General features: G+C 40.3%; 1 protein-coding gene across 2 annotated transcripts in view; it reads left to right on the top strand.

Annotated features, from left to right (window-relative positions):
* LOC110828601 (uncharacterized) overlaps positions 1-13588 on the top strand; it is a 184205-nt gene that overhangs the window by 143443 nt on the left and 27174 nt on the right. For both annotated transcript variants that reach the window (XM_087353038.1, XM_087353040.1), the window contains exon 3: positions 4310-4415. In XM_087353038.1, coding sequence (XP_087209164.1) covers positions 4310-4415 — 106 coding nt within the window. The remainder of the gene's footprint in view (positions 1-4309; positions 4416-13588) is intronic.

Below are 13588 nucleotides of genomic sequence, written 5' to 3'. Positions count from 1 at the left end.
TAAAGTTTTTAGATACAGTCAACCATATTTGAGAACCGCTGTTCGAAGAAAGTTCACGGAAGTAAATGAAACAAATGAGTCTTAATTATCCGCAAGACTAATTTGTTTCTCTCTCTTGGGCACTTCCGAAGACAAGACCTTTTTAGGGTCACTCCTCATCAAAGTGAGTTTTCAAGGTATAAAAATATACTTTTATATAAATATTATTTTATTGACTTCTCCTTGGGGTGTTATATATGAGTCGAATTCTGTTTAATGAAGTGTGAGTATTCATAGCTTCAGTATCATTGATGTCCAATTGTTTTAATTGTTATGTATATATTAAGTATATATTAAATCTTGTCCGTCTAATCACAATAATTCTTATTAAATATTAAAATATTACAATAATTAACAGGAACTGAAACATGTCGTGAAACATGAGAAATGATGGTCTAATGTAAATCGAATATTTCGATAAAGAACATCATTTAATATTTTAAATATTTTAAATGTTAAAATGTTAATTATTGTAATATTTTAATATTTAATAAGAATTATTGTGATTAGACGGACAAGATTTAATATATACTTAAGGTTTACATGCGTCATGTTTGTGTTTTTGATTAAAATATATAATAAAATTCAGGTCAATACACAAAACTATATTTGGATGTTAAAATTTAAAATTTAAATGTTAAAACTTCCATGAACAGACAGTCAACCCGAGCAGACGTGATACACCACACAACACGACTTATGAATAATCAAAACAAACATAAGATGCGAAAAACGGGAGGATCAACGGAACACATGTTACAATAATAAATATATTGAAAAGCAAGCATTATAATATAAAATAGTTTTAAAAAACAACACCTGAAGATGATGTATTACATCGAAACATGTTGTGAAATGAATGAATGCGCTCTAATGTAACATCCTTATTGTGATGAATGGCGCAAATTTAAAATTTTAAATTTTAACATTTAAATTTTAAATTTTAACATCCAAATATAGTTTTGTGTATTGACCTGAATTTTATTATATATTTTAATATATACTTATTATTTCACAATATGACGCAACTTTACCATCTTATGAACTTTACCATCTTAATTGTTATGGTTGGACTATAAGTTCGGTCTATTAAATATAGAAGCCGTAGTGAGGAGTTGCGAAAATATAATTGCGTGTCAACGTGTAATGAAAGAGAGAAAAAAAATATTGGTAAAGTAATAAATAATATGCGCTCCGATGATTAGGTAAATTTATTCGTCAATGCGAACTGAATCCATTGAAGCCATCGTTCTTTCAGGCTTCTACCCTCTGGTATATCCACGTAAAACCAAGAGTTAGCCTATGCTGTACGTTGACATTAGTCGCACCCCCTTCAACAGACCGATCCACCCCCGGACTGGACGTCACAGAGGCTGAGCTGTCTAACAAGGACCTTCAACATAATAGACGTAGTTCTGACGTTGTCACCGCAGCCACAATTAATGAGCTTAGCCAACTGTTACTGAAAGGATTAGTTCATAGCATGGGGCTGAGTTTTTGTTGATAAGTTGACAGTGAATTAGCTGGACAAGACAACGTAGCTATTTATGTAACGCGAAGGTTCATCGCGTCTGCACGGAAGCCCGTAGCAAGGACTTATCCCTACGCTAGATGCATCTAGTTCACACCCTCGAGTCCTACTTTATTATGTGCGTCAATACGTGACAGGGTGCGAAATTTGGCAACTTTGTTAAAACATTCCACCTTAATTTGACATAGACGTGACCTCGAATATTCTGAACGAAAGTAGAACTGTCTCTCATTATAAAATCCTCAGTTTTAAGTACAACGCCACTAAAACACGCTTGCAGCGTGATCCTCGACGTTCTACACAGCTCTTGGTACTCACTCGTCGTACGGCTTCTCTGATCCTTGAAGAGTTATTCTTTCATTTTTGTTCAGTTCTCACTAAGCTCTTCTTTCCGGAGACGAGAGTAATCTCACTTCTGCAGAAGCACGATCTAAGCAACGAAAATAAACTGGGTAGTTCGGAGTGACTTCTGTTTCCGTAACCGAGCCCAAGTTGCTGTGTTTGTAACGCCACCAATCCCGACTGAGAACTTCCTCACTTTCCTCTCAGTTACGCAGATGAATGCTGGAATTGTAACTTCAAACCGATCACCAACATTATTAATCGAATACCTACTCATAACCATCTCATCAAACGCTTCATGGTAAAAGTTCTAGATAACCAGCGTTACATAACTTAACAATTAATCAAACCAAACATTAATTCTATTTACCCGACTATTTGTCTGTCTGTCTGTCTCTCTCTCTAGAGGTCTATATCAAAACCTAGGTTTCCGTTAACAACCTACTGCCCACTTATACACAGGGACCACCCATCCATTCAATCCCGAAGTCTGGAGATGTGAATATCTCTACGATATTCACTAAGATGTGAAACTCGAGTGCTCTACCACAAAGACCCCCCTGAAACTTATCATGAGCTACTTCAGAATAATGCGTGACTTAAAATCTTGCGTAGCTGAAGAGATTTCAGGTTCTCACGGTGGAGAGTACGAAGATGACTCTTCTGGGATGCTGCACCGTGTAGTCTGATTTTATCGACGTTTCATATGTGCTTGCTGCCTTCATAGCGAGAGCTATGAGTGGAGATTCATGATGGAGGCAGCAAGAACTTCTGAAACGTCGATAAACTTCTGCCAGATTATATAATGCAATAACCTGGAAGACAGCCACGTTTAAATAATAAATGTTCTTAATTATTAATAACGCTTCTTCAAATTAATGGTGTATATGGCATTGAAAATGGGATTGGTGAATAATCTGAGTACGCGACCATGTCTTATATGAAGACATTATCTCTGTACTTGCGTCAAGGACGGAGGATGATAACGATATAATTCAATTAAGAATAATAGTCTTTGGGCCCAAGACTCGAACCGAGAACACCCTAATTCTGAGGAGCAGACACTAGTCACTGAGCTCCAATGTTCTGTGCAAATGATCTGAGCTAAGAAGAGATGGAATGGTGATGTGAAATTATAGAACATATTCGACGAACATTCTGTAATGACTGAAAACTATGCCAGTCTCATACGCGGGATTCGTCATCTGTCTGCAATTGTGATTTCAACGCCAGAAATACGTTATCAAACACACCACTGATCGGCATGCTGTGATCGTGATGTCATTATTAGATCACAATGCCATTCAAATGCGGTCCAGCTTGCCTACTGTTTTATATGTAACAGAGAAGCTGTGATAATTGAATGTAATAACGTTTGGTCCATACATTCGTCATCAGTGGTCATCTGCCTCACGCGGTAATTACGATATCGTGTTCACTTCTTGTAGCGCTATCTAGTCCGGTAGAACTTTACCGACGTTTCAGAGGTCCTTGCCGCCTCCATTAAGGGCGATCAGTCATCACCCTAAAAATTTCAATCATACGAGGCTCGTCCACAAAGTAAGTTTCCCTGGGGCCGTTTACAGAAACAAAACACAATTTCATGGAAATATTTATTGCAATAGATACAGCAAGTGTCCAGCTATTTTTCAACATATTCGCCACCGGAATTGAGACATTTGTCATACCGTGGGACCAACTTTTAATACCTGTGTCGTAGAAGTCTGCCGCCTGGGATTGGAACCACTGTGTGACAACCATCTCCGCCTCTCTGTCATTCTCAAAACGCTGACGCTGACCGGACAGGAATTTCTTGAGGTGTAGGAAAAGATGGAAATCACTGGGAGCGAGGTCCGGGCTGTAGGGTGAATGATTAAACACCTCCCAGCTGAACTCCTGCAGGAGACTTGCTGTCCGTCGAGCCGTGTGCGGCCTAGCGTTATCACTGACCGCACTTCACAGTCGGCGGGAGCTGGAATAAGAACCTCCATCTTCAACAGCTGCAACGATGCTAATGTGAGAACGCGGGAAGTACCGTTAGTGCATGCGCCATGCTACGTCATTGCTCTATCACGTACGCACAGTCGCTTCACGCAAAATAAGGTTTGCTAGCTGTGGGACGAGTGGGAAACTTACTTTGTGGACGCGCCTCGTACTTCAAACTTCTGTAACTTTGAAGATTTCTGTCTTCATACTCACCGCTGTGAAAACCTCAAATCATTCTGTAACTTTGTTTTCAGGTCAACTACTCGTTACACAGCCAACATAAACAAACCCCAGTCGTAAACCTAGTTCTTTCATTAGTTCCTTTTAATATAAAAATATGAGGCTAAACACTCCTCCTTCTGACCTGTCGGATGATTCTGAAAACCAATTACTTTCGTTTTCTCGTTCCAGAAAGACGAGTTAGTAGTGGAACTGCTTAAGCTGAAACAATCTGCGAAGGGAGACAAAGCAGACCCAATCAGCGGATTCTCCACATCCCTCAGGGACACACTAAGGGGTAAGACTTGATCATATAACCTCTAAATCAATTATAAGAGGCAATCTGCCTTTTGTCTCCAGCTCAAGGTTTCTAACTCCGCAAGAATAATTCGTTGCTTGCACCCAATGATCAATATTACACCTCTCTCTCCTTCAGGACTCTTACTGCTAGGATATTAACATCACTATTGATTTATTAGCTTTGTTTTTTAAAGCAAGTAACAGGATTTCACATATTAGCTGACAAGCCAGGCATTTTTATGTTCTATATACACAAATGACGCCTATTCGATTAGAATTAAATCGGGTATGGTACATAGGTTCACAACTGATCTTCAAAATATTATCTCAACAGTTTTAGGAGCGTTTCCAGTAAATTGTCAATATCTCGCTGTCTGTTCGTCCAGAATCTTTAATTATACGTTATAAGGATGAAGTTCATAAAATGAGAGCATAATGGAAGGCTGTGTCAGAATTCTTGTCCGCATGTGCCACCTCTGGAAATACCGACAAAGTTTCACGAAATTCGGCACTTGCACTAAAAGTTTCTGGGAAAATTGTATTGTGAATGTGAGCGTGGCGGACTCTTCCAAACAAGGAAGCAAATCCACGAGTTCCATAAAAGATGAGAAATTTTTTGACGAACTGAGTGACTATCAGCTTCTGCTTCCTTTTATTTCGAATATAAATCCTAGTTTAAATAAAACTAATATAGAATTTTATCTCTATTTTTTTAACGGTTCATTGTACGTAAACTAAAGTTCGTAACAAAAAATACTGACCCATATTTTACGAAGATCTACAATTTTAATTTGAATCATATTCCGTACGGAATAACTGCATACAAGAAAGAGTTATTTATGGATGCGCACTGGTTATCTGTAGTGCCAGAGAACTGTTTGCGAGATGCAGCACTGCAACACACACGAACTCTGGAGCATTGTTTGCGAAGCTCCCATAGCAATGAGACTGTATATAACGCCATCAGATGAGTGTTGGGGGGGGGGGGAAAGTATGATCCGATTTGCATTCAAATTACTTCGTAACGTCAAGAACTAAGAATTTATCGCAGGAACAGACAGACTGCTCGCGAAAATCTGTCGAACAGAATGAAAAAAGGCGAGAAGCAGAATGACTAAACATAAGAAGGAGCAAATATGAGAAAAAAAGACGGTATTATTTGAAGCAGAATAAGAAGAGAAGAGAATCAGTCGGGAGATGTCGCCACCTAGAATTTAATAACAAGGCCTATGCTGTAACAGGATCATAGAAATAGAAGAAATATTCCAGCATATAATCTGTATATAACGAAAAATTGCACTCTTCGAAGAAAAATAAGTACAAAACCATTGTCACTGGCGTCAACGTGGGGGTTCCCTAAGGAATAAGTTATAAAACCACTCACGCACCATAGTAGACGTCATAAATCATACAAATTCCACGCCACCAACGTAACAAAACATTAAAAATGTACCTTAATAAATCTGCATAGTCACGGTTTCCACGGATTCAATAACAAAGCTACGGAACTACACTCACTGTCCTTAGTGTTTTCCTCACGCTATAAGTCTACAAGATCGCCATTTTGGTATTGTTCTTAAGAATGTTCAATAATTTCGAGATACAGATAATTCTGATTACATGTTGTTCATACCGGATTTCACAAAACGTCGGTCAATGTGTGTCCATAATACTGATAATAGTAATTTAATGAGGGGACAGACAGACATAGCTCATTCAACTACATATGACTCTCTGATGAAACATGTTTTCACACAAATACAACAGATCACGATACAATCCTTCATCAGTTACCATCAATGCATCAGGGCCCTGATGATGGAGGTAGCAAGGACCTTTGAAACGTCGGTAAACTTCTACGGCGCAACAACCCAGAAGACGGCCATCTTCGGACTCACCGCTGCGAAAACCTCGAATCCCACCGGCATGTTATTCTTTTAATTTTCCATCAAGAAATTCATTTATAAATTCTACGTGTTTCAAGCTGTTCAGTCGCCACGACACTAGGCTAAAACTAGACACACCTACAATCTCCATCACTTATTGGCACTCCTCAAACAGTAAAAAGAAGAGACAGATGGACGGACAACTATGAAGAAACAACTCTATTTCGTTTGTAACCACAGAAAGGACACGCTACTGAAATGTAAAGTTCGAGTTATCTGAATTATTTAATGATGCACTGCATTCGTGAACATCACTATTTAACAGAGCACGTGCTGACTGCAAGTGGGAATATCCGAGATCTCACTTAGAAGGCTTAATAGGTTACATAACGCTGGGAAAACAGACAGCAATCAGCGAAATACAATGTACTGCATAAACACCACTAAAACGCCAGTACTCGAACTTGGGTCTGCTTATACAGAAACCATTCCCTGGTTGTATTAACCCTGTGACCTTCAGCAGTTATCGCTAACTGAACTCCACCACTGGAACGTACGTGTTCTTATCAACTTCAACCCAGAGTACAAGCTTAGGCTACAACCCACTTATTCAGTATCCATCAGTATTAGCTTTACACTTATGCTTAGGCAACACGGAGTTTTCCTCCGTGGCATCCCAACAATTACTCCATTCACACACAGAAGAAGGCAATGGCAAACCACTTCTGGATCATCTGCCAAGAACGTATATGAACAGGTCCCAGTCCGAGAAAAGGATGGAAGGATCCTGTTCATATGGACCTGTCGTCAGACAGAACACTAATAATAATAAGATGAGGTGGTCTAGCGGTTAGAACGCTGGCCTTGTAATCCTGGGGTCTCGGGTTCGATTCCCGGCGGTGCCCGAATTTATAACTTGTGTTGGGCAAGGCCGTGGTCTAGGCAACACGGAGCTTTCCTCCGGGGGCTTCCCCGGTTTCTCCGTGGCATCCCAACAATTACTCCATTCACACACAGAAGAAGGCAATGGCAAACCACTTCTGGATCATCTGCCAAGAACGTATATGAACAGGTCCCAGTCCGAGAAAAGGATGGAAGGATCCTGTTCGTATGGACCTGTCGTCAGACAGAACACTAAATAAATATAAATAAATATTATGTTGCTCAGTCCAATTTCTATGAGTTCAAGATATTGACGAATTTAAAAAAATTTCCTTTTCTCCATACATCTAGCCTCTAGGACTCCCTCTTAAAACAAACAGAAATGTAAGTCTGAAAATTAAACGTTTAACCTTAGTATCCGCAAAATGTAGTACCACTGGTGCATCTTTCTATTAATTTGTTACACTCTCCGGAGGTGACCCAGCTTTGCTGTATGAGGTTAATGTAACAAGAAGAGAAAGTTTACCGAGATATAATGCTTAAGAAGGAAGACACTAGGGTAATTTAATGGACAGCTTTAAAAGTTCTACAGTTCAAACAACAGTACGGATCTTTGCGTGGAGAAACGTAACGTAATACAGCCAGACTTCACAATCACTGTGTGGGAACCACAGCACATTCTATAACCATTAATCAGAGACGGAAATACAAATTACCCACTTAGTCGGATGAAAGCAAACAACATTTATGAATCGATTTCGTCAACAAATAATCTGGCGGTATTACATGCTAACAGATTAATGTTGGGAAGACGCCACTCGAATGTACCTGTGAAGACTATGGAGAAAAAAAATAATTTAATTTAATTTACATAAAAATGCAATTAAGTACAGAAATCAATACGAATCTGGGGTAAAGAGACGGAGGTGTGTAACAGTAAACATATAACATGCAGACCAAACAGATCGCAAAACGTCGTTAGCACTTGAAATGGAATGATTTCATAGAACCCAAAGTCACATCAGCGTGTTCTTCAAAGTCCGCTACAATACTCTATTCCGAGCCAGTAGAATTCAGATCAAAATTTAAGTAATATCAGGCCAAACGATGTTATCCTCCCAGCCATGTCCAAGTCTTTAAAGTGTCGATATGCAGTAGAAATTTCCGAAATTTATTTCATATACATTTATTTCCACATGCGTGCAACATTTACGGCCCATCTCACCCTCTCTTGCCTAATCGTTTTAAAATACTGTACGAAAACTACAGGAGATACGGACTAACTCATGGTTCGAAAATTGGCTAATCCGATATATTTCCGTGGCTTTCAACCGTTCCTTTAGGATATTACACTAAAAGACGTCACAACCACTTCATTCCACATACTTTGCAACTCACAAAATCTTATCATTCGACAGGAAAAAAAAATTCCGAGACGAAATTACGCTATTGCACGGTGCATTCATTTGTGAGTCACAAACCAGTAGTGGCGTGCTGGATCTCAACGCTAACTTCTCATCTCGAAACAGCATCTGTTGCAGGCACAGTGTTATTGTTATGTTGGCAACTGCGTCATTAGTTACGAAGCTATTTTAGCCTTCCTTCCCTTTTGTTCTATTCGAATTTATGGCTTATCTTTTGTTTCATTTAACGAAAGAGTTCCCTTATTCGCATGAGGGCACTTCCTAATTAGGGCCTGTATAAAACATCGAATAGCTAAGAGCTCTTGGGCAAACTTCTGAGACTCTGATACGGACAATCACAGTTTTCCAGTCAAGTTAAAAGACTCCTTGGAGTATTACTTCAATATTTCTTTATAAAATACGAGGGTCTATCACACAGTGAAGAAAATTTCTATAACAGAATTAGGTGGATTGAATAAAAATTTTCTTGGATATTATCCATCGTCTAGTAAATATAAAACGTAAAACGACGTTTCGGAGATGGGACTCTATCTCCGTCTTCAGGTTCCTACACAGTTGGGCCCACTAGATAGAGCTAACCCCTATCTATTATCCATCGTCTAGTAAATATAAAACGTAAAAACGACGTTTCGGAGATGGGACTCTATCTCCGTCTTTAGGTTCCTACACAGTTGGGCCCACTAGATAGAGCTAATCCCTATCTATTATCCATCGTCTAGTAAATATAAAACGTAAAACGACGTTTCGGAAATGGGACTCTATCTCCGTCTTCAGGTTCCTACTCAGTTGGGCCCACTAGATAGAGCTAATCCCTATCTCCGGACTGGACCAGACTGAGGATAAGTCATGTAGAGAACTCAGGGGCTCCTTAATACATGGAATAAGGGTTCTTTAACAAACTCAGACGGAAAGGTGGACATGAATACGCCATTGCGATTTCACTTCATGTACTCACAGAGTAAGAGCACGGAGGCCCGAAGGAATTAACTGTGAGATGGTACTATTTGGTGTGGATAAGTACACAACACGCCCTGAAAGTAATAACTTCGAGAAGCAGAAAGTACTGCTTTTAGACATCACAATACAAATCCAGAGGCCCACATATTCTCTTGCATTCCAGCACTTTGTCCGCAAATATAATACCTGTTGAATGCGCTGGAAAGTTATCGAGTATGAGAGAGGATTCAGACATTGGATACCGATGTTTACCGATGAGGTGAACCGTGGAATTCAATTTTAGACGCGTAAAACAAAATTCTTTATCTAAATTGTGTTACATTAATCTAAGCAGGTTGAAAATTATAAATCTGTAATGGACAAGCCTTTATAATTTATATGTAATACTATTTCAACGGACCTGGATGAATGAGTTGGATAAATGTAAAATGTGTTTTGGTCTAGGCTAGCAACAACCCGCATTCGATAATTACGGATCAAACATTTATGATACTTTTGATTCTATCGTTAGTAGGCCACCTCGCCTAATATATGACGCCACTGATATCTGTGTCACTGTGATAGCACACAGTAAAATACATAGTTCAGCTGTGAAGTAGTGCGAATGGATGAATTTGTTATTTATTTAACAGTGCTACAAGTAACTCGGATTATATTAGGGCGTCAATAATAATATTATTAATACAGAGGGAAGGATAAGGTAGGAAGCGATCGTGACCTAGTTTAGGGTACTATCCTGACATATGCCTGGACGGACTGAAGAGAAAACACGAAAAACTTACAGAATAACCGGTCTTCAGGTCGAGATTAGAACCTGGGGCTTCAGGAATACCAAGCACGAATGCTAACCATTCAACAGTGACGTTCAATAATTGGCTAGAAACCAGGATGACACAAAAACGAAGACGGACGACCAATCGACAGACGGCGACAGTCGCCACACGAAGCGGCAGGGAACCGAGACAAAACGGGAAAGATCCGAGCTGTAACTGACCGATTTATCTACAGACATCTGTCAGTGGCTCACGGCCTTTTCTCCACAATGACCCTGATGATGGCCACACAGCAAGCATACGAAACGTTGGTTTTATCTCATCATTGAAGCTGCCGATCGCCCTAGAGGATTTTGGTGCATCAATTCGTCGTGAGAGCTTCACACGTCACAAACTGTAAAGAAATAAAACCCTACAACGATCTTATCAGAGAATGAAAAGAGAAAATTAAATTACTGATTCCGAAAATTGCATTTTCTGCCATTGTGAGAAAGAAATAAGTACGAAGTCTATTAAAGATGAAACATTAAATACAACACAGGCTACAGAAGGAATAAAAGAAAGGAAAGAAACAGTGAAAGAAAGATAAAAAGAAAGCACAATCATCCCCCCGCCCCTAGTCGAGCCTTTAATTTTAGAACTAAACCACCTTTGCTCCGAGACCAGCCAAGTTCCGGGTCAGACGCGGAGCTCCCAACTAACAACCAAGGTATGATAAAGTGAGGGTTATCTCACGTCCGGCACGAATGTCTCTTGAAGTCACACGAGACTCAACCCTGGTCTCCGTTGTGAGAAGCCAACGTCCAGCCGCCCTGAGTTACGGCGCGATCCCTTTAATTCCACTACACAGAATTTCGCCACTGGACTTCGCAATGCAGCCAACTGTGTGGACGAAAAGTGATGAAATGTAAAGAAACCCACTAGAATTAGAGGCAGCTCTGTGTGCCCATTCGCCCGTGCGGGCAAGCCGACCAGCAGTCTGTGGTAATGGGAACATGACATCGGAGTTTACGGCTAAATCCGGCTTCTACTCCAGGCGGAATAATACCACAGCCCAAATTACTAAAACGGCAAAGAAACAGAGGACGCCGTGAGTGAGCCCACATAATGTTGTGTTAAACGATCTTGCCGGTTATTATGGATAGCTTTGGTCTGACTGAGGCACATAATTTACGGCCGCAAGAAGTGGTTATTTCGAACAAAGCCTCCTAAAGCTTTCATCGCTACTGAGGCGCATGCAGCTATTCATTTGTTCTCCTTCCTCGTCCCTCTCAAAACCATTCCTCGTACCTTCATTCCACTTCCTTTTAAGTATTTTGTGGCTTCAAGTTGGACGCACTTTGTGAGATTAGTTGCGTTATATAGGATTTCTTCTATAGTTGGACCAAACTGAGTGTGAAAATTTCCTTTTTTTTAATTCAGAGTTCATTCAACTAATTCAACAATCTTTTATTTTCCCGCCACCGTAAGAGAGGAAGGGGGGTTTGCATGTTTTCATAAGCGTTTATTTTTCATATCTCACTGCTTATAACTTGTGTTGGGCAAGGCCGTGGTCTAGGCAACACGGAGTTTTCCACCGGGGGCTTCCCCGGTTCTCCGTGGCATCCTAACAATTACACAGAAGAAGGCAATGGCAAACCACTTCTGGATCATCTGCCAAGAACGTATATGAACAGGTCCCAGTCCGAGAAAAGGATGGAAGGATCCTGTTCATATGGACCTGTCGTCAGACAGAACACTAAATAATAATAATAATAATAATAATAATCTCACTGCTCTTTATGTTTATTCATTGCCAAATCACACTACAGATACTCCGCAGAATCCGAAAGGATTCGTTCTTGCATATGATTAAGACACTGGACCCTGTAAGTATTTTCCTGTATACTCCTAGATCCCCATTAATCTCGTCTTCAAGTTTACCAATCAAAATTGTGAACACGTTCCTTGTTTCACCTTTACATGATGCACTTTTCTTGATTTAATAAGACTAGATGAGGAGTGGCCTACAATTTATGAAAGATTCATTTCAAGATTTTCTTTACATTCAGCGGTGAGGATTTCCGTCATCTCGGCAAATCCGCCCATCTGTGATTACTCTTTGAAAGAGGCCACAAACATCTCCTCTAAGGACTTACTAACAAACTAGATGGCTTACTGAACCCGAAGGTTCATCACCGAATTAACCAAAGCCCTCCACCGGACCCTGTCCTGGGCCAACAAAATCCAGTCTCCTTCAACTCCTATCTCCCATAGATCCTGCCTGAGATTATCCTCCCATCTATGTCTAGGTCTCCCCAGCGGTCTCTTCCCCTCAGGCTTCCCAACCAGTACCCGGTGCACACCTCTTGTCCCATCCATGCACACTACATGCCCCGCCCATCTCATTCTTCTCGACTTAATCACCCTGACAATATTGGGGGAGAAGTACAGATTTTTAAGCTCATCATTATGCAGTTTTCTCCACGCCCCATCGTCTTCTGTCCTAGGCCCAAATATCCTCCTCGACACCCGATTCTCAAACACCTGCAATCTGTGTTCATCCCTCTGAGTGAGAGACCATGTTTCGCACCCATACAAAACAACAGGCAAGATTATTGTTTTGTATACTTTAATTTTCAGGTTCTTAGAAATCAGACGGGAAGACAAAATATTTTGAATTGAGAAGTAGCAAGCATTTCCAGAATTTAATCTCCTCCTAACTTCCTCATGAGGATCATTTTGATTTGCCTCCTCTAAGGACACGATCCTTAAACTTAATTCGGATCAAAGGAGTGACCCCGTCAGTCGAGAAATCACATAAACCGACAAACCAATACGTGGCTGCAAGGAAAACACCAACTTGCTTTGGGGGGAGGGGGGGGTAATCGGAACTGACTAGGGTTTCTTCCACTCTTATCCCCTCCAGCTCTGGCAAGACTTCAGAATTTCCCGTCTCTTCTGGCGGTGTACAAATTGTTCTTAGAAACACTTTGCTGTGACCAGATATTTCTTCTGCGCTGTAACACGCCTGAATAAAGTTAGACGTTGACGGAGAAGGCTAAGTTATTTAGAACAACCACAAAGCTTTAAATGCAGAGAACAGAGAGCGGCTGGTTGCGAGACTTACAGATGAGGTGATTGTGAACACCTTCTCGGCCGAAAGAGACTGATAAAATCCACAAAAATATTAAATATATTTGTAATAACAGCCAGTAAGTTACCCAGCAGAGTTAAAACTGGTTACCTCCAGAAAACAAGTTCAGAACA

Source organism: Zootermopsis nevadensis, unplaced genomic scaffold, assembly GCF_977971745.1.
Source record: "Zootermopsis nevadensis isolate Lab colony 2312 unplaced genomic scaffold, Znev_1.0 Znev_ptg000021l, whole genome shotgun sequence".
In the NCBI taxonomy this organism is placed as follows: Eukaryota; Metazoa; Arthropoda; class Insecta; order Blattodea; family Termopsidae; genus Zootermopsis; species Zootermopsis nevadensis.
Note: the sequence above shows the minus strand (reverse complement) of the source record. Positions and strands in the feature narration are given on the sequence as shown.